This window comes from Megascapheus bottae, chromosome 17, assembly GCF_031878675.1.
Source record: "Megascapheus bottae isolate mThoBot1 chromosome 17, mThoBot2.hap1, whole genome shotgun sequence".
Classification (NCBI taxonomy): Eukaryota; Metazoa; Chordata; class Mammalia; order Rodentia; family Geomyidae; genus Megascapheus; species Megascapheus bottae.
The window spans coordinates 12,825,096-12,848,801 of NC_143525.1; the positions used below are offsets into that span (position 1 = coordinate 12,825,096).

General features: G+C 45.4%; 1 protein-coding gene and 1 pseudogene across 2 annotated transcripts; one reads left to right on the forward strand and one right to left on the reverse strand.

Annotated features, from left to right (window-relative positions):
* The first annotated feature begins 226 nt into the window (after positions 1-226).
* Positions 227-13,934, forward strand: Zfp3 (ZFP3 zinc finger protein). 2 transcript variants are annotated; one of them, XM_090349825.1, is made up of 3 exons: positions 227-304; positions 4,589-4,842; positions 12,272-13,934. In XM_090349825.1, the coding sequence occupies exon 3, from the start codon at positions 12,280-12,282 to the stop codon at positions 13,789-13,791; it is 1,512 nt and encodes a 503-aa protein (XP_090205951.1). In that variant the 5' UTR covers positions 227-304; positions 4,589-4,842; positions 12,272-12,279; the 3' UTR covers positions 13,792-13,934. The 2 variants fall into 2 exon arrangements, with proteins under 2 accessions (XP_090205951.1, XP_090205952.1); XM_090349826.1 differs by lacking the exon at positions 4,589-4,842.
* A 5,885-nt stretch (positions 13,935-19,819) lies between these two features.
* On the reverse strand, positions 19,820-23,072 carry Znf232 (zinc finger protein 232; annotated as a pseudogene).
* Positions 23,073-23,706: the final 634 nt, after the last annotated feature.

Here is a 23,706-nt window from a genome sequence, read left to right on the forward strand (position 1 = left end):
GGAGCCTGCCCGGCGGCGCCGGGGCTAGGCGGGGACCCCGGGGCCCGACTGCGAGCGGTGGGAAGGGACGCTGGAGCGGGATAGCGGCCGCGGCCTGGGGACCACCTGCGCCTCGGCGAGAGCGGCGCGCGCTGATTGGCTGCAGCGCCGCTCGGAGTGCGCTGATTGGCTGCAGCGCCGTCCGGGTACCGGAAGTGGCCGGCGCGACGCCCGCGACACCGAGGCGATGGCTGTGGGCGGTGTGTTGCTGCCGAGCGGCGCCGGGAGCCCGGGCCGAGTGAGCGTGGGGCCGTAGCGGCCAGTGGTGAGATTTTCATTCCGTCTCGGCCTGGGTCGGGGGGAGAGGGCCCTGGTACTCCCCCACTTCCCCAGACCTGGAGCTAGGCGGGTCTCCTAAGTTAAGGCCCATTCCTGACCCGAGTTTGATGTGTGACCTTGGACTTTTCTCTGGCTACTCGCCCCGTCCTCACTCCCGGCCTCTATTTACCCATTTGCACGCCGAGATGGTGGAGTCTGGGCACTGGCAGTTGTGACTCGATACGTGTCAGCCGCAGGAACTGGAGATGCTGAGCCAGATGTGGGGACCTCTGGAAATGTGGCTCCGCCTTCTCCCCTGAAAATTCCATCCCTCCCTAAATGATGGGGAAAAGTTAACGCCCCCGTGGCAGATTGAGCCCTGTACTGCCAGACAGAACACTGAGGTGGAGTCGTGGAAAAGAGTTAATAGAAATGTCTTGGTTGCGGGTACCAGAGAGAGGACACGGGAATGCAAGAGTACTTTAAATATCATTGATAGGAGAAATACCTTGCCTTGTAAATACATGTGGAAATCATCTGTGTGTCAGACACTGTCTTGGGCTTCTCCTCACTAGAGCCACAGTGACACTTCCGGCTTTTTTTTTTTTTGCCAGTACTGGGGCTTGAACTCAGGGCCTGAGCACTTTGCTTGGGCTTTCTCAAGGATAGCGCTCTACCACTTGAGCCACAGCACCATTTCTGGCTTTTTCTGTGTGTGTGGCACCGAGGAATCGAACCCAGGTCTTCGCGCATGCTAGGCAAGCACTCTACCACTAGGCCAAACTCCCAACCACTTCCAGTTTTTTCTGTGTAGGTAGTACTGAGGAATCATGTATACTAGGCAAGCACTCTATCACTAAGCCACATTTCTAGCCCTGTCTTGGGCTCTTAAAATGAGTGAAATTTGCAGTTAGCCCTGAAAAATATAGAAGTTCAGTACTGGGGTTTGGACTCAGGTCCTTCCACTTGTGAGGCTGGCACTCTACTACTAAAGGTATCCTAGCTCAGCTTTTGCTGGTTATTTTGGAGATGGAGTCTCGTAACCTTTTCTGCTTCAGCTGAACTTGAACTGCTGCAGTCGTCCTAATTTAGGATTACAGGCCTAGCAATTGTGGGAGATTTTCTTCCAATAAGTGGAAGATGTGTTATGTAGATAAGACACACAAATTCAAACATTTACTAGGTATATGGAAGGGTGCTGAACATTGGCAATACCAGAATGGAGCATCATCCTTGAACATGGTCAATCTAGAGAACAAAATAGTAGTGTTTGTAAACTAACAATACAATGCTATGACTGTTTTTTGCTGTAGAGTCTCTGTTTTAGGGACCATAGTCAGGAAAAAAATGGAGACTATACATGTTGTAGCTGAGTCTTCTTCTTTCTTTCTTTCTTTCTTTCTTTCTTTCTTTCTTTCTTTCTTTCTTTCTTTCTTTCTTTCTTTCTTTCTTTCTGCCAGTCCTAGGGCTTGAATTCAGGGCCTGGGCAGTATCCTTGAACTTTCTGAAGGCTAGTGCTCTACCATTTGAGCCACAAAACCACTTTTTCTGTTAATGTGCTACCAAGGAATTGAACCCAGGGCTTTGTACATGGTAGGCAAGCCCTCTACCACTAGGCCATGCTCCTGGCCCCTGCCGTTGAGTGTTGGGGTTTTTTTTTTTGCCAGTCTTGGGGCTTGAACTCAGGGCCTGGACACTGTCCTTGGACACTTTTTGCTCAAGGCTAGTGCTATGTCACCTGAGCCACAGTGCCACTTCTGGCTTTTTCTGTGTATGTGGTTCCGGGGAATCAAACCCAGGGCTTCATGCATGCTAGGTGAGCATGCTACCACTAGGCCCCGCTCCTGGCCATGGAAGCTGTTTTTTTTTTTTTTTTTTTGCCAGTCCTGGCCTTGAGCTCAGGGCCTGAGCACTGTCCTTGGACTTTCTCAAGGCTAGAGCTCTACCACTTGAGCCTCAGCACCACTTCTGGCTTTTTTCTATGTATGTGGTACCAAGGAATCGAACCTGGGTCTTCGTGCATGCTAGGCAAGCACTCAACCACTAGGCCAAACTCCCGGCCCCTGAGCAAAAAATCTTAGAGACAGTGCCCAGATTTGAGTTCAAGCCTCAGAACTGGCATGGGAGGTGGAGGGGAGGAAAGCTGGGTGCAGGTGGCTCATGCCTATAATCCTAGCTACTGAGGAGTCTGAGATCTGAAGGTCAAAGTTCAAAGCCATCACAGGCAGAAAACTCCCTGTGAGACTCTTATCTCCAATTAGCCACTCAAAAACTGGAAGTGGCTCTGTAGCTTAAAGTGGTAGAGCACTAGCCTTGAGCAAATCTCAGGAACAGTGTCCATGCCCTGAGTTCAAGCCCCATAACCAACAACAATAATAAAGGAAATATTTGGATTGTAGGGACCCAGCAAATGATTGGAGACTCCTCTTGCTTTTGAAGAATTTGTGATAGGAGACGGAGAAGGGAAATAAAGCTGACCATCAGAACATTATGAGCCCCATGAAGAAGTGAAAGCCTAAGAGAACAATAACTGGGAAACGACATGGAAAAAGACAGTATAAAGGAAGAGGTGAGAAAAGAATCAATGAAATGCTGATTCAGAGGAGCAAGAAGGAACTGCCTTCCTGTAGATGCTAGTGAAGAATCTGGGATGGAGGCGGTCGATGTATCAGATGACCCTCTGGTACAGATACCTACTTGGCCTTTCAGAAGTTAGGGGAAAGGGGACTGGGAGTGTGGCCTAGTGGTAGAGTGCTTGCCTGGCATGCACAGAGACCCGGGTTCGATTCCTCAGTACCACATACATAGAAAAAGCCAGAAGGGTTGTGTGCTGTGGTAGAGCTCTAGGCATGAGAAAGCCCAAGGACAGTGCTCAGGCCCTGAGTTCAAACCCCAGGATGGGGAGGAGAGGGGGGAATTAAGGGAAAGGGTTAGGATATGTTAGGGTTACTGTTTTGTTTGGTTTTTTTTTTTATTTTTTTTTGGTGTTGGAGGTATTAACCTTGTGACATTTAAACTTGTGAGACAAGCAAGTACTCTTACCAGTTGAGCCACCTGGCCCTTTTTACTTATGCTACTTTTCAAATAGGGTCTCACATTTATATACTTGGGCCAGCTTGGATTCTGTCCTCCTTTATGTGTATGTATGTGCACGGGCGGGTGCGTGCGGGTGCTGGTATTGGGATCTCAGCGTTCCACTTTTGCCCTAAAGACTGGTTCTCTACCAATTGAGCAACACTTCCAATTTTGGCGTTTTGCTGGTTAATTGCGTTAAGATAGTTGGTTAGTTTGGAGGTGGAGTCTAGTGAACTTCAGATTTGTCTGCCTGGCTGGTTTCAAACTATCTTCCTATTTATATAACCTGCATATCTGATGATATACAGCTTTTTATAGTTTGAGGTGGGGGTCTTCGACTTTTTGCCCAGGGCAACCTTGAGCCATGTTTCTCCCAATCTCAGCCTCCTGGGTAGCAAAAATTATACACAGTGGCCATCACCTTTGATTAGTGTGATTAGCGTTTTCTGTAAGTAACAGAATCCACCTCATGATGGTTTACATATGCCGGGGCCAGCCGGCAGCAAACCAGGATTCGCGGATTGGGATTCCTGAAATAGGGGCAAGGACTAGGAAAAAATAGAAGAGAGACAAACAGATGGAGTTCGGGAGGACTACAGCCCAAGTCAGCAGTCCAAGAAGGCTGTGAGCTCCAGACTGCCGCCTAAGACTGTCCTGTTTATTTTAAGTTCCGACCTTAAATACTCTTCTTAAAACTAGGGAACTGCCAGAGGCTACATTCATACAAAATAGTAAACAAATCACATATAGGATAAATGAGAAAGGATTAACATTGCTTAAAGTCATCATGATAAGAACTGATTGACATTGCTTAAAGTCATCATGATAAGAACTGATTGACATTGCTTAAAGTCATCCTGATAAGAGTTACTTCCTTGTGTATACAGTTGTGTAGGTCCAAGGTCAGGTCCAAGGTCATTGACCCCACAGTCGGTCCCCAACATACATATATTCAGACACCCTGGATGCCATTCCTAGTGCTGGAAAAAAAAAAAAGGAAAAAGAAAAGTAAGGAAAGAAGGAAGGAAAGAAAAGAGGGAGGGAGGGAGGAAGAAGGAAGGAAAAGGATTGGGACTCTAATGTAGCTCAGTGCTGGCTTAGCAAGGCCCTAGCATTAAAAAAAAAAAAGGCAAGTATATAAACTTAAATGTCAGGACTGATTTCATCTAGTGATCTTGGCTCCATTTCCCCTTGACTCTTCTTTTTTCTTTTCTAGCCCTGACATGGCAGCAGCAGGTCCAAGCAACAATGTACAGAAGAAGTATCATCCTGTGATTCTCTCAGGATGGCAGGAAAATAGTTTCAGAAGCAACAATTCTCAAAATGTTGACCTAGTTGAAGGCAAATGTCCTTGTCTGAACCTGGAATTCCCAAGTCCCTGCTATTTGTGAACCTGTCACATGCAAGAAAGATGGAGCTTATCTGACTGTGCTCACTCTCCTGGGGCATACTCTGGAGGTTTTGGGTGAGGTAAGATCTCTTATAAAACAACAAAGTAACTGGAATCCTTCTTTGCTCCAGCAGCCCACAGTATGAATTTTGAAACTATTTGTATCCTTCCTCCTCCCCCGCTTATTGACATCTAAATTTTCATTTAATTTTTCTCCTTTTTTTTTTTGTGGGTCATGGGGCTTGAACTCTGGGCTTGGACACTGGGCACTGTCCCTGAGCTCTTCAGCTCAAGGCTACCACCCTAACCACAGCCTCACTTCCTGTTTTTAATTTGAGTGATTAATTTGAGTTAAGAATCTCATGTTCTTTAGTGCCCAGGCTGACTTTGAACCACGATCCTCAGATTGCAGCCCCCTGAGAAGCTAGGATTACAGGCATGAGCCTCTGTGCCTGTCTTTTTCCATGTCATTTCCTTTTTTTTTTTTTTTTTTTTTGCCAGTCAACACCTTTCTCTCTCCCTCTTCTTCTCACTCTTCCCCTCTCCCTCCTCCTCCCCCCTTTCTCTTCCCCTTTCTTTCTCCCTCCCTCTCTCTTTCCCTCCTTTTCTCCCTCCCCCTCCCCCTCAGGGCCTGGGCACTGTCTGTGAGGTTTTTTTGCTTAAGGCTAGCATTCTACCACTTGAACTACAGCTCCACTTTCACCTTATTTTATGGTGCCTTATTGGAAATAAGAGAAGAGCTGCCCTAGCAGCTAGTTTCAAATTTCAACTCTCAAATCTCAGCCTCCAGAGTAGCTAGGATTATGGGGGTGAGCCACTTGCGCCTAGCTTATAGTCATTAAAAATGATAAGAGCTGGGAATTTGGCCTAGTAGTAGAGTGCTTGCCTAGCATGCAGTAAGACTTGGGTTATATTCCCTGGTACCACATACACAGAAAAAGCCAGAAGTGGTGCTATGGCTCAAGTGGTAGAGCTCTAACCTTGAGAATGCCTAAGGGCAATGCTCATGCCCCAAGTTCAAGCCCCAGGACAGACACACAAAAAAATTAATGTAGAGGTAGGGCACATAAATACTGTGGGCACATGCAATATTGACTGGAACCAAATTTTAGGCTAGGCATTAGTGGCTCATGCCTATATAATCCTAGTTGCTTAGGGTGCTGAGATCTGAGGATCATGGTTCAAAGCCAGCCTGGGCAGGAAAGTCCATGAGACTCTTATCTCTAATAAATTACTAAAAATGCTGGAAGTGGAACTGTGGCTAAAGTGGTGGAGTGCTAGCCTTTAGCACAGAGAGTCTCAGAGATAGCACCCAGTCCCTGAGTCAAGCCCTAGGATTTGTGTTGGAATCTGTGTGTGGTCAGTGCTTTGTACTGAGCCCTTTCTCCTTGGATGCTGAGAAACAACTCTGGAGATTCAAGGCCCCTAGTCTAAACTGTGGAGACTCAGCAGCTGTCTGCTGTCATCCCCAAACCACAGAGCAAGGGCATTTACCCTCTGCTCCTTAGCTAGGACCTCCATCTTCGGAAAGTGCTCATTCAGATGTAGAGGAGTCAAGTAGTGAGAGACAGGAAGATGAGATGTTGTGCTTGGTGATGTTAGGAGAGGTTATGAATTGTGCAAATGTGAACTGTGAATGGATAGCTTTGCCTCTGGGAAAGTCAGCTGATTTCTGTGTGAAATTTATAAAGCAATATATAACAAATGACACTGTTATGTCACTGGCAGAATTCAAAGTAAAGACATGGGTCTGTGTGTGGTGAACCTTAGCTCTGAAAGACATGCTGAATTTGAGGCTTTTGTCTTTGAGACAAGGATCTACGTGGCATAGGCTTGGGCTTGAACTTACTTTGTAGCCTAGGCTGTCCTCAAACTCATGATCCCTCTGCCTCAGCCTCCAGAGTGCTGGGAATACAGGCATTAGAAAGAGATGTATTTAAATATAAGTAACGTATGTATGTATGTATGTATGTATGTATGTATGTATGTATGTGCGTATGTGTGTATTTATTTACTTAATACAGATGGCACCATGGATGAAGAAGGTAGCTAGCTTTATAATGGATCCTTCTGATCAGGTTCCTGCCAGGTGTTCAGGGGCTGGTTGTTACCAAGCCTGAATTGCAGAGTATGCAGAGGGGCCCTGGGGTAGGATGGTGGCTGGAACTGATGTCCTGTGGATGACAGGGCCCAGTTAGAGGAACAGGGCAACTCAGAGGCTTCCCACAAGCTACCACGTGGCCTTCACTCATCTCTTCACCTCAGCCCTTCCTACTCTCATGGTCTTCCTTTCTTCCATCGTCTCATGTTTTTGTCTCTCTTCACTTTCCTCTCTCTACTGGCACCATCCTTCCAACAGAAACATGTCCACATCTCCCAAGTGAGAAAATTCTTGACCTTATACCCGATGACAGCAAATTCAGTCTTCAGTCACTGACACCTGGCTCAGTGCTGCTTCATCTGTGGCCAATTAAGTATCCAGGTAAAAAAATCTGTAAAAAATTTTTGGGGAGTGGGGGTAGTAGTGATACTGAGGTTTGTACACATTGCTTGACAGGCACACTACTGTTTGAACCAAGCCCTTGGCCAGATTAGAGTTTTTTGCTTTTTAGTTTGGTCCTTAGTTTGAACTTAGATCCTTGGCACTGTGTCCTGAGTGTTTTTTAAGACTGGAACTCTAGGGGCTGGGAGTTTGGCCTAGTGGTTAAAGTGCTTGCCTAGCATGCATGAAGACCCGGGTTCGATTCCTCGGTATCACATACATAGAAAAAAGCCAGAAGTGGTGCTGAGGCTCAAGTGGTAGAGCTCTAGCCTTAAGAAAGTCCAAAAGTCCAAGGACAGTGCTCAGGCCCTGAGCTCAAGCCCAAGACTGGCAAAAAAAAAAAAAAAAAAAAAGACTGGTACTCTAACACTTGAGCCCACAACTCTGCTTCCACCTTTTTGGTAGTTAATTGGAGGTAAAACTCTCATGGAGGGCTGGGAGTTTAGCCTAGTGGTAGAATGCTTGCCTAGCATTCAGGAAGACCGGGGTGTTCAATTTCTCAGTACCACATACTTAGAAAAAGGCTGGAAGTGGTGCTGAAGCTCAAATGGTAGAGCTCTAGCCTTGAAAGTCCAAGGACAGTGCTCAGCCCCTAAGCTCAAGTGCAGGACTGGCAAAAAAAAAAAAAAAAAAAATGTCTTATAGACCTTGCCTGGGATGGCTTTGAGCTGTGATACAGGTACGAGCCACTGGCATCTGGCTTTAGTTGTTATCTGCTGAGTCTCTCCAGTTCAAATTTTTAATATTTTTTTTTATTTTAGCCTTGAGCTGAATTGCTCAAGGACAGCATCCAGGCTCAGAGTTCAAGCCCCACAATTGACAAAAAAAATGTTTATTATTACAATAAGGGCTATATACAGAGTGGTTACAGTTATATGTAAGACAGGTAAAGAGTACATTTCTTTTTGCTCTTTCCCAGTTTCTCCCTCTTATCCCTACTCATAAGTTGTACAGTTCATTTCTGTCCTCAGTCTGACGTTCTCACACTATCTGTAGTCATATCAAGTATTCTCAGGTCTGTCTAGTCCTGACTAAGCTTTAGACCAATATATTTTGATTATTTGATAATTTTTTATGGATATCTTGAATCCCATCTTATTAAAAATAGAGCTCATTTCTCCTCCTCCTCTTCCTTCTTTTTTTCTTTTTGCCAGTTCTGGGGCTTGGCCTGAGCACTGTCCTTGGGCTTTCTCAAAGCTAGAGTTCTGCCACTTGAGCTATACTACCACTTCTGGCTTTTTCCTTTCTTCTTTTTTTTTTTTTTTGCCAGTCCTGGGACTTGAACTCAGGGCTTAGGCACTGTCCTTGGACACTTTTGCTCAAGGTTAGTGCTCTTCCACTTGAGCCACAGTGCCGCTTCTGCCTTTTTCTGTGTATGTGGTACTGAGGAATCAAACTCAGGGCTCATGCATGCTAGGCAAGCACTCTATTACTAGGCCAAACTCCTGGCCCAGAGGAGCTAGTTTAGAAGAGATGAATGAGGGACCAGGAACATGGCCTAGTGGTAGAGTGCTTGCCTAGCATGCATACATAGAAAAAAAAGCCAGAAATGGTGCTGTGGCTCAAATAGTAGAGCTCTAGCCTTGAGAAAGCCCAAGGATTTTGCACAGGTCCTGAGTTCAAGGCCCAGGACTGGCAAAAAAAATAAATAAACTAGCTCCTCTACCAGTACATCTTGGAGGTTCTCATCATTTTCTAATTACACATCATTCAAGTTAAGGAAAGGTTAGATGGGCACAGATGGTTCATGCCTGTAATCCTAGCTACTCTGGAGGCTAAAGTCTGAGGATCTTGTTTTGAAGCCAGGCAGAACAGGAAAATTTTCCCTGCAAGAAATCTTATCTCCCTTTTTTATTTATTTTTGTTTTTATTTTTTTGTCAGTCATGGTGCTTGCACTGTTCCTGAGCTCTTCAGCTCAAGGCTATTGCCCTACCCCTGGCCCTGGGCGTTGTCCCTGTGCTCTTTAGCTCAAGGCTACCACTCTACCCCTTGAGCCAGAGTGCCACTTCTGGTTTTCTAGTGGTTAATTGGAGATAAGACTCTCAAGGTCTTTAGTGCCTGGGCTGGCTTGAACCCTGATCCTCAGATCTGGGAGTAGCTAGGATTATAGGTGTGAGACACCATACCCAACTCCTATCTTCTCTTAACCAGCAGAAAACTAGAAGTGGAGCTGTGGCTCAAAGTAGTAGCCTTGAGCAGAAAAGCTCAGGGACATTGTTCAGGCCCTAAGTTCAAGCCCCATGACTGACAAAAAAAAACAAAACAAAACGATGGGAGGAGACTTGGATATTATCACTGACTCCTCCCCCTTCCTTACATGTTATAAACAGTCACACACCAGACCTTGCAGAGCTTGGCCTCCAGTCTATTTCCTCTTTATGCCCTGGTTAGACTTCATCACACCTTAATGGTTGCTTCAGCTACTGATTTACCAGTGTCAGGCCCACAGCTGTCCTATTTAGCAACTAAATGTTTTCTAGTGTACATCTTTTCAAAATGCTTGTCTGATCAGAGAGTGTATCACTCTTGCTTTAAAACCATACCAGGCCAGGTGTGGTGGCTCAAGCCTGTAATCCTAGCTACTCAGGAGGCTGAGATCTGAGGATAGCAGTTCAAAGCCAGCCCGGGCACAAAAGGACCTGAGACTCAAATTAACCTTTAGAAAGGCAAAGTGGGGCTTGGCTCAAGGCTAGGGAGGTAGCCTTGAGTTGAAGAGCTCAGGAACAGCGCCCAGGCCAAGTTCAAGCCCCATGACCCACAAAAAGAAAAAAAAAATCCATACCATGTTCAGCACTGACTTAAAGGGTGAAATTCCTTTCTGCCCTGACTTTCCCCTTTCCACCGCTAATACTTTTATTTGTGGGAGAAATATACTCCTCAGTGTTGCCATGATTTATAAATACTCCACTCTAATCCAAGAGTCACTTTGTTGCTTATATCCTGAGTGAAAGGTCAGATGTACTTCCCCATTGCTGTGTCAGGGAACAGCGGAATTCCCAGGAGACTTGTGTTAGGTATCAGTTTGCCTTGATACAAAACAACAGACAAACCTGTAATGGCTTCAACAATGCAAAAGTTTTTGTTTTGTTGTTGTTGTTTTTCCCTTGTAAGAGAAATGTAGAGCCCAGTTCCTCTAGCTCTGATGTTGGGTCCTAGAATATTTGTGTATTCAAGATTCAAGATGGCACTCCAACCGCCAAGCACACTGTGCCCACAAAATGACAGGGGAAGAAGGAAGAAAAGCATCCCTTCTGCACTAAGATTTCCCAGTAGTCCCCGTGCTTTCATTTTATCTCACTATCTATCTCATTTGTCATATGGCCATACCCAGATGCCAAGGAAGTTGAGGAATGTATTATTTTTGTAGCCTGATTGATTAATTAGTATGTTGTGAGGAGATGAGAGAAGAATACATGCTAGGGTTGGGCAACTAAAAAGAAGACTTAATGAGAGAGTGGCTTCTTTAACATTATTATTATTTGTAGTCCTAGAATTTAATGCAGGATCTAGGTGCTTTGCCAGGCATGCATTCTACCACTTGAGCCCTTTTTTGTTTTTAGTTATTTTTATTTTTTTGCCAGTCCTGGGCTTGAGCTCAGGGCCTGAGCACTGTCCTTGGACTTTCTCAAGGCTAGAGCTCTACCACTTGAGCCACAGCATCATTTCTGGCTTTTTTTCTTACGTATATGGTACCGAGGAATTGAACCCAGGTCTTTGTGCATGCTTGGCAAGAACTATAACACTAGGCCAAACTCGTGGCCCCTGTTTTTAGTTATTTTTAAGATAGGGTAGGTCCTCATGTTTTTGCCTGGATCACCAATAATTGTGATTCTTCTCCCCATTATGCATTCTATGTAATTGGAATTATTAGGTGTGCATCACCACATCCAACTTATTGGTTGAGATGTTAACGTTTTGTCTGAACTGGCTTTGAACCATGGTCCTTCTGATCTCCCATCTCTTGAGAAACTGGCTTTACAGATGTAAGCAACCACTTTAGCTTTTGTTGTTGAGATACTAGAGTTTGAGCTCAGAGCCTCTTTTTTTTTGGTCAGTGGGGCTTGAATTCAGGGCCTTGGTACTGTCCCTGAACCTTTTTGTCCCCAAGGCTAGTGCTCTACCACTTGAGCCACACAGCCACTTCTGGCTTTTTTGAGTAGTTTACCAGAGATAGGAATTTCACAGGGGCTTTTCTGAAAACCCAGGCTGGCCTTGAACCATGATCCTCAGTTCTGAACCTCCTGAGTAGCTAGGATTATAGTTGTGAGCCGCTGGTACCCGGCTAATTTGTGTGTATATGCATGTGCAAGTGCCAGTCCTAGGACTTGAACTTAGGGCCTTGTATTCTAGTGTATTAGCTTTTTCCACTCAAGGCTGCATTTTACAACACCTCATTTCTGACTTTTTGCTGGTTAATTGGAGATAAGAGTCTCCCAGTTTGTCAGTCTGTGCTGGTTCCATACCTCTATTCTCAGCTAAGCCTCCTGAGTAGCTAGGATTACAGGTGAGAGCTCCCAGCACCCATCTTTTTACTATTCACTTTGTAAGTACTTTATTTGTAAACTCAAAGGTATTTCTTGTCATTTTCCTTCTCTCTCCCCTTTTCCATGTATCCATCTATCAGTATTGCCATCATTTAACATTAATGTTTTGTGATATTAACAAGATTCAGTTCTACCCAAACTGGCTCCTAAAAGTTATGGAACTTCTAGCAGCATCTCTTTATCATCTATTTCCTATTTCTGCCTTTAAATCTCTGCCTCTGATAGTTTTCCTCACTCTTTGCAGCCAGCATCTGCTCTCCAGCAAGTCCATCATGCTGTCTGCTCCAGCAACTTCCCATCATTCATTGCACCAGATGCCAGGACTGTCTTTGAGTTCCTCTAGCACTGTGTCCAAGCTAATACTCCTCTGGCTAATTAGATAGGAGAGAGCCATTTCATGTACTGTCCCTTTGTCATTTCAGACTATGAGATGGGGACTAAGAAAAAGGAGGTGATTCCCAAGGAAGAAATTTCTGAAGAAACTGAGTCACATAGGCCGACATTAGAGAAACTTGCAAAGGTGGTTTACCCAGGTCACAAGTATAAAACATCCTGTGAGAAAGACCTGTTGGAGAGGCGTTTAAGGGAGTCTTCACAAGGGATAGAGCACATGTCTCCCCCACAGAGAGACTTTACATCAGAGCTGATTATCTTTAAGTCATCTCCCTCAAGTGAGAAAGAGCCACAGAACAGGGAGAGTGAGAGAGTCTGTAGCCCCATCCCGAGTCTCATGGTACATCAAGAAAGTTCTACAGCAGAGAGGGTTGGTACATTTGCTGCCTCTAGCCAAAACTTCACAGAGAATAATATAGAACTTAACGAAACACAGAGGACCTCTGCGGGGGAAAGGCCGCATACCTGTAAAGAATGCGGGAAAGCCTTTAATCAGAACTCACATCTCATCCAGCATATGAGAGTTCACAGTGGAGAGAAACCCTTCGAGTGCAAAGAGTGTGGGAAGACATTTGGAACCAACTCCAGCCTCCGAAGACACTTGAGAATTCATGCTGGTGAGAAACCCTTTGCTTGCAATGAATGCGGGAAGGCCTTTATCCAGAGCTCACATCTCATCCACCATCATCGAATTCATACCGGGGAGAGACCCTATAAATGCGAAGAATGTGGGAAAGCCTTCAGTCAAAACTCAGCCCTGATTCTCCACCAGAGAATCCACACTGGAGAGAAGCCTTACGAGTGCAACGAATGTGGGAAGACCTTCAGGGTTAGCTCGCAGCTTATTCAGCATCAAAGAATTCATACAGAAGAAAGATACCATGAGTGCCACGAGTGTGGCAAAGCCTTTAAGCATAGCTCAGGCCTCATCAGACATCAGAAGATTCACACTGGAGAAAAACCCTATTTGTGCAATGAGTGTGGAAAAGGCTTTGGGCAGAGTTCTGAGCTTATCCGCCATCAAAGAATCCACACTGGGGACAAACCCTACGAGTGCAATGAGTGTGGGAAAACTTTTGGCCAGAACTCGGAGATTATTAGACATATTCGAATCCATACTGGTGAGAAGCCCTATGTGTGTAAAGAATGTGGGAAAGCCTTCAGAGGGAACTCAGAGCTGCTCCGACATGAGAGAATCCACACTGGAGAGAAACCCTACGAGTGCTTCGAGTGCGGGAAGGCTTTCAGACGCACATCCCACCTCATCGTCCACCAGCGCATCCATACTGGAGAGAAACCCCATCAGTGTAACGAGTGTGCAAGAACCTTTTGGGATCACTCAGAGCTGCTTCTCCACCAGAAAATTCACATTGGAGAGAAACCATACGAGTGTACTGAGTGTGAGAAAACATTCAGTCAGCATTCCCAGCTCGTCATTCATCAGAGAATTCACACTGGCGAGAAGCCTTACCAGTGTCAAGAATGTCAAAAGACCTTCAGCCGGAGTTCTCACCTGTTGCGGCATCAGAGTATTCACTGTTTGGAGTGATCTGGAAAACAGGAAGGGTATGGTGGAAAGGCAGAAGGCAGGCTGATTCATTTGTTTAGCATCCACCCTTCCCCATGGGTCTTGAGATCACCCGAATGGACAAAATACTTCTGTCTTTTCACCATGAATTGTTTCCACAGTTGGTTGAAAAAAAAAAAAGGCACTTTTGTTAACTGAGATGTTTTGATATACTAGTTAAATCACGAAAGTTGTTTCAGGTCTTAATTCCCCTCTGGATCTCGTAACACTAAGGGTGTGTATCTGCCATCTAGCTCTTTGTGAGAAGTTTATGGAGAGGGGGCAGACATGATTTTCCACCTCCCAAGAATTAGGAAAAAAAAAAAAGGAAGTTGGCTTATTGGGTGTTACCCCTGAGATCATCACCAGAGTGTACACTCCTGTCCACTTGTTTATCTTTTTTTTTTTTTTTTGGCCAGTCCTGGGCTTGAGCTCCTTGGACTTCCTCAAGGCTAGAGCTCTAGCACTTGAGCCTCAACGCCATTTTTGGCTTTTTTTTCTATGTAGGTGGTACCAAGGAATCGAATCCGGGTCTTTGTGCATGCTAGGCAAGCACTCTACCACTAGGCCAAACTCCCGGCCCCCACTTGTTTATCTTTGGAGGAATTTCATAAGCTTTCATTAGCTTCAAAATCTTCCAGCTATGATCTGCACTTCCCTTAAAGATAGCAGCATGTGCTGGTCACTGGTGGCACATGCCTGTAATCAGGCATGCTACTCAGGAGGCTTGGAGGGGGGATCTAAGGATTGGGGGGTTCAAAGCCAGTGTGGACAGGAAAAATCTCTAACCACCAAAAAGCTGAACAAGGAGCTATGGCCTAAGGACAGAGCACCAGCCTGGAGAGGGAAAAGTTACAGAGCCAGCCCAACAACAACAAAGATGGCAGCATCAATGGAAAAGCAGGAAGCACATGTCTGCGCTAGGCTTCCCGTTCATCTGAAGAGGGTGTCAGAAACAAAGACATTGATCCAGCCATTTTCAGGATTGTGAATGAAAGCCTTAGAATTTGGAAGAGCCAATTATCTCCTGGTCTAATAAGGAGATCGGAAACACTTGAGGTAGAAAAGGTTCTTTTGTGTCTGTGTCTGTCAGTGGTGGGGCTTGCACTCTGGGCGTGGGTGCTATCCCTGAGCTCTTCAGCTCAAGGCTAGCACTCTACCACTTGAGGCACAGTGCCACTTGTGGCTAATTGGAGATCAGTCTCATGGACTCTAGTGCCCAGGCTGGCTTTGAACTGTGATCCTCAGATCTCAGCCCCCTGAATAGTTAGGATTACAGGGGTGAGCCACAGGCGCCCAGCTAGAAAAGGTTCTTAAGTGGCTATCCCTACCTGTAGATTGCTCAGATTGCTTGCTGTTCCCAAGAATTCTGCAGGATTCACTTGTGGTCCCAGCACCAATAGCTGCTCAGAGATCTAGTGTGAAAGTAGCAGAGGATGGAGCAGCTTCGCAACCACCAGGCACCTGGGCGCCTGGATGAATCCGTTCACCTGACTCACAGATCCTTGCCAGAGCACTTCAGCTCACCTGACCTGGCCCTCATCCCTGAGATCCTAGCTGGTAGACCCCTATGGGACACTCTCATGGCTTACCAAGTGACCTCTTCAACATCCCTACATGTTCTCTGCTCTGTGGGTTAGTCCTTCCTAAAGGAAACCATTTCCCATGTTTCCATCTTTGAGACTGTGGGTGGTGGTAGGGATTGCACTAGTGGGACTCTTGCTGGCCAGTGTATGTGGCCTGGGAGGGGTACAGTGAGTGGGGTTCTCTCCCCCTACGGGCTACCATCTGATCTCATTGGTAACAAGAGAGGAGCTGACCTTATGTTTCAGCCAGCTCAGTAAGTCCTTCCTTTTAAAAAATTCTAACTATATATTTTCATTGTTCTATTTTTCTGAATCTCAACACTATGAATAATCACTAATATTTATTATTAACTGTGTGCCTGGCACTATGCTGACAGTTTACATTTGTTTTCACAGCATTTGGTGATGTATTGTTTTTTTAAAAAGGTCTTTGAGATACGATGTACATGTCATAAAATCAGCCAGTTTTAAATGTTCAGTTGATTTTTGTTAATTTATAGCATTGCATGGTGACCATCATAATGTGGATATTACTCCAACTTAAAGATGGATGGAAGCGGGGCACGGTGGCTCATGCCTGTAATCCTAGCTACTCAGGGGGCTGAGATCTGAGGATCAAGGTTCAAAGCCAGCCCAGGCACTAGCCAGCCAGGAAATTCTTATCTCCAATTAATCTCTAGAAAAGGGGAAGTGGACTTGTGTCTCAAGGGTAGACAGTAGCCTAAAGCTGAAGAGTTCAGGGACAGCACCAAGACCCAGGGGTAGGGCAGTAGCCTTGACCTGAAGAGCTCAGGGACAGTGCCCAGGCCCAGAGTTCAAGCCCCATGACACTCCCCCTCCCCCCTAAAAAAATAAAAGATAGATGGAGGTAGCAGCTAATGTTAGTTAAGTCATTTGCCAGTGATCAAACGTAGTAAGTAGATTCTAGAGCTGCCATTCTAATCCTAGTTTGTTTCACCACTATGCCTTTCATGGAATAGGACTGCCTTATATGAAATTCTTTGCACACTTATTTTTGCCCATTCCAGAGCTTGAACTTAAGGGACTCAAAATTTTGCATGGCTTGTTTATTCACAGCTGGAGCTCTACCACTGGAGCCATGCCTCCAGCCTGGGTTTTTACTGGCTAATTGGAAATGGAGTCTTTTCAACAGTCTCTGTTTGGGCTGCCTTTGAACTGTGCTTCTTCAGGCCTCAGCCACCTAAGTATCTAGGATTACAGATTTTAGCCACTGGTGTCTAGCCCCTTTGCAGCTTTTTATTGTGAATTGGAATATAGATTTGAATATAATGAATTTAAATCAAATCCTTGAGAACCATAACTGTTCACTAAATGAACTTATTCTGTCTTCAAATTAGGTTTCTCCCTACTTACCTACATTTGGCTTGGAAGGGCTATGCAATTGATTGAACAGTTTCATAACCTTCCAGATATTTCTGGCACCAACAAACTCTTAGCAAGAGTTGGTTGACTTACCTCTTCCTTTAGGATGATTACAAATGCAGGGTGCATTTATTCCTCTTTTTTTTTTTTCCTGTCAGTGGTGGGACTTGAACTCTGGGCCTTGGCACTGTCCCTGTGCTCTTCAGCTCAAAGCTACCGCCCTGCCCCTTGAGCCATGGTTTTCTGGTGATTCTTTGCAGGTAAGAGTCTCCTGGACTTTTTAGTTCCCGGACTGACTTTGAACCTTGGTCCCCAGATCTCAGCCTCTGGGTAGCTAGGATTACAGACGTGAGCCACTGCACCTGGTTCCCTTCTTTTTCTTTTTAGTCTTTAGGTATTTGTTCAAAGAAGTTGCCATTTTACCGTGCTGTTAATGAATACAATATATTTTGATCAGTGTCACCCTTTCAACTGTCTCACCCATCCCTCCCCCTCTCAATTTTGCAGGATGTACATTGGATTTTTGACTATTTCCTGCCCTTCTCATCATTCTCTACTTCTTGAATAGTTGGGATTACAAGTGTGAGCTACTGGCCACCAGGCTTGTAATTCTACTTTTTTTGTTTTTTGCCAGTCTTGGGGCTTGAACTCAGGGCACTGTCCCTGAGCTTCTTTTCTCAAGGCTGGCGCTCTACCACTTGAACCACTTTGGGCCTTTTCTGTTTATGTGGCACTGAGGAATGGAACCCAGGACTTTGTGCATGCTAGGCAAGCACTCTAACACTAAGCCACATTCCTAGCCCCCATAATAACTTTTAGTATATGTCCCACCTATTTTTTTTTGTTTGCCAGTCCTGAGGCTTAAGCTCAGGGCCTGAGCACTGTCTTTGGGCTTTCTCAGGCTATTGTTCTATCACTTGAGCCTCAACTCCACTTCTGGCTTTTTTTTTCTATGTATGTTGTTATTGTGGAATCAAACCTGGTCTTTGTGCATGTTAGGCAAACATTATACCACTATGCCAAACTCCCAGCCCCTGTCCCACAGATTTTGGAGTGAATTCGTGTCAGAATAACCTGTCTCAGCCAAAAGAAAAGGAAAAAAACAAACAAAAAACCTGTCTCAGTGAAGGTACAGGGTATGAGCTTCAGCTGGAGTCTGGGCAAAAGCCCAGCAGAAAGTGACAGAGATTTAGCAGTTAGGCAGAGGTGGGAGCCCAGCAGGGCAGACAAAGTTACAAGTTCCAGACTGAGATAGAAAGTCTGTGAGACATGACCAATTAACCATCAAAAAGCCTGAAATGGGGCTGTAATTACTGTGGTAGAGCTTTTGCCTTGAGCAAAATAAGCTCAGGGATAGCTTCCAGGCCCCAAGTTGGACCTCCAGAAGCAGCACACAAAAAATCCCTGCCTGACATGTACATTTTGTATTTCCCTTTAGTGATGTTTCCCCAGATGTGTAGTCAAAATAGACAGATTCTCTACCTGTTGGGCAGAGTCTTGATTTATGCCTTCAGGGACCAAAACTCTCTTTACCTAACCATCAGCACTGGGTTGCAGAAGTGCAGAGATGTTAAAAGGCTGCTCAGAGGGGCTGGGAGTTTGGCCTAGTGGTAGAGTGCTTGCCTAGCATGCATGAAGACCCAATTTTGATTCCTTGGTACTATGCACCTATAGAAAAAAAAAAAAAAAGCAGGTGCTGTGGCTCATGTGTTGGAGCTGTAGCCTTGAGAAAGCCCAAGGCCCTGAGCACTCAGGCCCTGAGTTCAAGTCTCGAGTTCAAGCCCCAGTACTGGCAAAAAAAGAAAAAAAGACTGCTCATGGTCTTTCCATGCTTGTTTTCTCTTTCACTACCACAGAGTTCAAGCCCCATGATAAAAAAACAAAAACCACACACACTTAAAATTATAAAATAAGCAAAAATGATAAACAGGCCATGAGTGTGGCCTAGTGGTAGAGTGCTCGCCTAGAATGCACAAAGCCCTGGGTTCAATTCCTTGGTACCACATACAGAAAAAAACTGAAGGGGTGCTGTGGCTCAAATTATAGAGTGCTAGCCTTGAGAAAGCCAAAGACAGTGCCCAGGCCCTGAGTTCAAGTCCCAGGACTTGTTAAAAAAAAGTCTTAGCTATTTCCCATCCCAACATTATAATTTTGTTTTTTTTGGTATATATCTGTGTGTGCTGGTACTGGGGCTTGAACAAGGCCTGGGTATTGTCCCTAAGCTTTTTTTTTTACTCAAGACTAGCACTCTACCACTTTAGCCACAGCTCTACTTCTGACTTTTTGGTGGTTAACTGGAGATAAAACTCATGGACTTTTCCTACCTGGGCTGGCTTTGAACCTTGATACCTTGAACCTAGCTCTTAGCCTCCTGAGTAGCTAGGATTACAGATGTTAGCTACCAGCACTGAGCTATTCCTATATTCTTTTTTTTTTTTTTTTTGCCAGTCCTGGGCTTGAGCTCAGGGCCTGAGCACTGTCCTTGGGCTTTCTCAAGGCTAGAGCTCTACCACTTGAGCCTCAGCATCACGCTAGGCAAGCACTCTACCACTAGGCCAAACTCCTGGCCCACCTATATTCTTTAGAGATCTGCTTAACAGCTAACCCAATTATACACTATATAAATATATTTATATACTATATATGCACATATACAGAGAAAGAGAAATACCTCATTCTGCCTGGACACTGGCAGATGTGACTTTGCCCAAGGACACATCACTTGATTAGTCAATGGGTCTAAGCAAGGGCCAGGAACAAAGATCCATCCACAAAAAATGCTAATAACCATTATTACGCAGTTTCTCTGCCAGGCACAGAGTGCTCTCAAGTACATATCCTTGTCCTTACATTACTGTTGGGACAGTCAGAACCTGCCCAAGGTGACTTCAGAAGGGGGAAGTGGCACACTGTAGCTATCATGTACAGCCAAAGGCATCCTAATTGATGCATTCATGTTAATCAAGGAACATAATGTGACAGGAGACACGAGGTATAAGGGTTGCCAGAAGCAAAGTTGCTAAAAGCAAATTCCCACGTGGTGCAAAAGAAGAGGGTTTATTGAGAGAGGGTGGGAACAAACCTCCAGCCACACAAAATGGAGTTGGGTGGAGCAAGAGAGATTTGTGGTCTCAGTGGAAGCAAAGGTGATCTCAGAGGATGGGGAAATGACCTCAGAGTCTGGGGGATCTCCCACCAACCCCAGGCATGCCAGTTGCCTGGGTTACAGGTGCTGGGCAGGGACTTTTAGGGTGCATGGGGTGGGAGCCAAGGGAGGGGCCATTTCTCCCAGGCAGACTAACAGCAGGTAGAAACCATTTTACCTAAATCCAGAAAGACAAGAAAAGCCTGAAGGTGCCTAGACAAAAGCACAAGTCTGTCTGGTGACGCTGCCATCTTAAGCATTCTGGGAAGGCTCTCTGCTAGTGTGAATTCTGCGATGTCTCAGAAGTGCCGAGTTCCATCGGTACACTTTCCCACATTCCCCACAGAGAAAGGGCCTCTCTCCACTGAATGTTCAGATGCTGACTTAGATAACAGCTTTGGCTGAAGCCCTTCCCATACTCATGACACTTGTAGGGTTTCTCTCCTGAGTGAGCCCTCTATGTTTAACAAGATGGGTCCCCAATCTGAAAGTCTTGCCACACTTCTTACATTCATAGGATTTCTCTCCTGTATGAATTCTATGATGCTGGACATAGTTTGATCTGTGGTTGAAAATTTTTCCACAGTCACTACACTGATGGCGTTTCTTTCCAGGATAGATTCTCTGGTGGACTGCAAGAGGAGAGCTATAAGAGAAGGCATTCCCACATTTACTGCCTTGACAGTCTTTCTTCCTGGCACGAATTTTCTCAGGGGTGACCACTACCTGTCTGCAGCTTGTTCTCTGAGCAGATGATTGCTTCTGTCTCTTTGCTCTGGGGCTTCTCTGCTGCTGCCGTTTTAAGGTGATCTCTACTTCTGAGGTAACTTTAACTGTTGAGATGTCGGTGGGGAGAATTTCTGGGAACACCTATGGTTCTTCTTTAGGTACGAATAGCTGTGGCAATAATCTTGCATGTCTGGGTTCTGGGCCAAGTGACGGAAAACTGAAGTATACTTGTTCTAGACATATGGAGAAATGATGTTTGGATTAGAATTTCCATTTCCAGAATATTGATTTTACATATAACCAAGAGCAGAAGATTTACTTAGAGACTATCTCTTGGTGACAGGCCTAAGTAAGGGGGTTCTTTTTTATCAGTTGTGGGACTTGAACTCACAACCTGGTGACCATACTTGAACTCTTTTGCTCAAGACTAGGGCTCTACTACTTGGAGCCATAGCTCCACTTCTGGTTTTCTGGTGGTTAACTGGATATGAGTTTTGCAGGCTTTCTTGCCTAGGCTGGCTTTGAACTCTGACCCTCAGATCCTGAGTATCTGGGATTACAGGCATGAAACCTCATCCCCTGGCGTACAGGGTCTTTTCCCTTTCCCCTACATGGTCTGTTCTTCCCTCCATCTCATCTTTCCAGAATGGAACACTAAAACTGTATCATTTGAAAAATAATGCCGGCCAGGCCACGGACCTGGGTGCTATCCCTGAGTTCTTTTGCTCAAGGCTAGCTATCACTTTGAGCCACAGCACCACTTCTGCTTTTCTGGTGGTTAATTGGAGATAATAGTCTCATAGACTTTCCTGCCCAAATTGGCTTTGAACCAGGATCTACCGATCTCAGCCTCCTAAGTAACTAGGAATACAGGTGTGAGCCACCAGCATTTGATTAGTGCTCCTTTTAAAGTTAAGAAACACAAGCCAGCAGCCTTTATAGTCAGAGCTACTTTAGGTTGTGTTTACTTTAAGTTGGGTTATTATGATTTTTTTGTCGGTCATGGGGCTTGAACTCTGGGCCTGAGCTCTTCAGCTCACGGCTCTCAACCACTTGAATCACAGCACCACTTCCGGTTTTCTGGTGGTTAATTAGAGATAAGCGTCTTGCAGACTTTTGTGCAAGGGTTGGCTTTGCACTGTGATTCTCAAATCACAGCTTCCTGAGTAGCTAGGATTATAGGCGTGAGCCACCACTGCCCCGCTATATTATTTATTTTTATTTTGTAGTAAGGGGAGATAGAATCTAGGGCCTCTCAAATGTCAGTTAAGTACTCTTATCACTGATCTACACCAAGGTAGGTTCGTTATTCCTAATTTTATGGGTAATGAGACAGTCTAGGTCTAAAAAGTTTAGCATAATAAGGTCATGATGATCAGAGCAAACATTCACTTACTATGTGTTCTTTATATGGCATTAAACATTGTGGCCTCTCTTCCCATACTGACCTGCAGCTCACCACTCTCTGGGAAAGGCTGGGGCTCCTCATATTCACACTTCAGTTGGATGGGTTGGATATCCTGAGGTTCACAATGGGTTTCCCTAGATTGTAGATGCATGTTTGATGACGTCTCCCATGGCTCTTTCTGGGCACGAACATGGGCAGGCCCTGGAACTTGCAAGGTATCAGACCAAAGTTTCCGAGGAGACTTTACAGAGCCTCTTGCTCATTCATCAGGCAGAAAAGACAGAGACAGAAACACACAATAGGCCAGGCAATGTGGCTCACGCCTGTAATCCTACCTACTCGGGAGGCTGAGATCTGAGGATCGAAGTTCAAAGCCAGTTCAGGCACAAAAGGACCTTATCACCAGTTAACTTCTAGAAATGGGAAATGGGGCTTGGCTCAAGGGTAGGGTAGTAGCCTTGAGCTGAAGAGCTCAGGGACAGCACCCAGGCCCAGAGTTCAAGCCCCATGACCCACAAAAAGAGGGGAAAAAAAAATACATACTGTGCTACCTTGGCAGCCCCCTTCCCCGCCTTGGTCCAGCCTGCACCAAACCCTTTCCCAACCGCAGTTCTGGTTCAAGTCCTTTTGGTAAGTTCTCTAGCACAGTTACAGCCTCCTCGCCACTTTTAGGGTGACGGTCCTGTACCCAGGCCTGCAGATCCATGGGCAAGATGGTCAGGAATTGTTCTAGTACCAGCAGATCCAGGATCTGCTCTTTGGTGTGTCTCTCTGGCCTCAGCCATTCACAACAGAGTATCCGCAGCTGGCTCAGGGCTTCCCGGGGCCCAGAAGTCTCCTGGTAGCAAAGCTGCCTAAAGCGCAGGCGAAAGATCTCCTGATTGGGATAGTACTTCTCAGGTAGCCCAGCTTCATACTCCCAAGACTCATCTTCTTCCTTGGGTTCCAGCATCACTATCTTCTCTTGTTCCTGTGTACTTTGAAGGGCCAGAGTTGCAGCTGCTGTTGGTGATATTCATCTCAGCATGAACAAACTGCAGAAAGCTCACACTAGCTGAAATCTTTCTGGGGATACACTGTAAAAGAAGAAGAAATGGGGCTGGCAGTTTGGCCTAGTGGTACAAGTGCTTGCCTAGCATACACAGAAACCCTGGTTTGATTCTTTGGTACCACATACACAGAAAAAAACTGGAAGTGGTGCTGTTGCTCAAGTGGTAGAGCTCTAACCTTGAGAAAGCCCAAGGACAGTTCAAGCCCCACGATTGGCAAAAAAAGAAGAAGAAATGGTTCTTTTTGTGTTTCCATCCCCTCATCACTAAATGCATACTCAGTATCTACAATGCATTAAAATTTGTCTAATATGCTTTCTCTTCCTCCTCTGCCCTTCTCCAGGACCCTCCACTAGAAGTCTAGTATAGACAGTGTTTGTTTTTCCCAAGTAAATAAACTACATACAGTTAGGAAAGGAGTCACTAGGATATTAGAATTAAAAGCAGAAAATGACCTCAATAGATCAGATCCACATTAATGGAAAGTTGAAGAGGGACACCATGGTGACCTGAGGAGAGTCAAGTGACAGAGAGGTGGCGTGGGGTGGAAGGACTTAAGCCTGGTTCCAGGAACCTGTTACGGAAACTCACTGAACA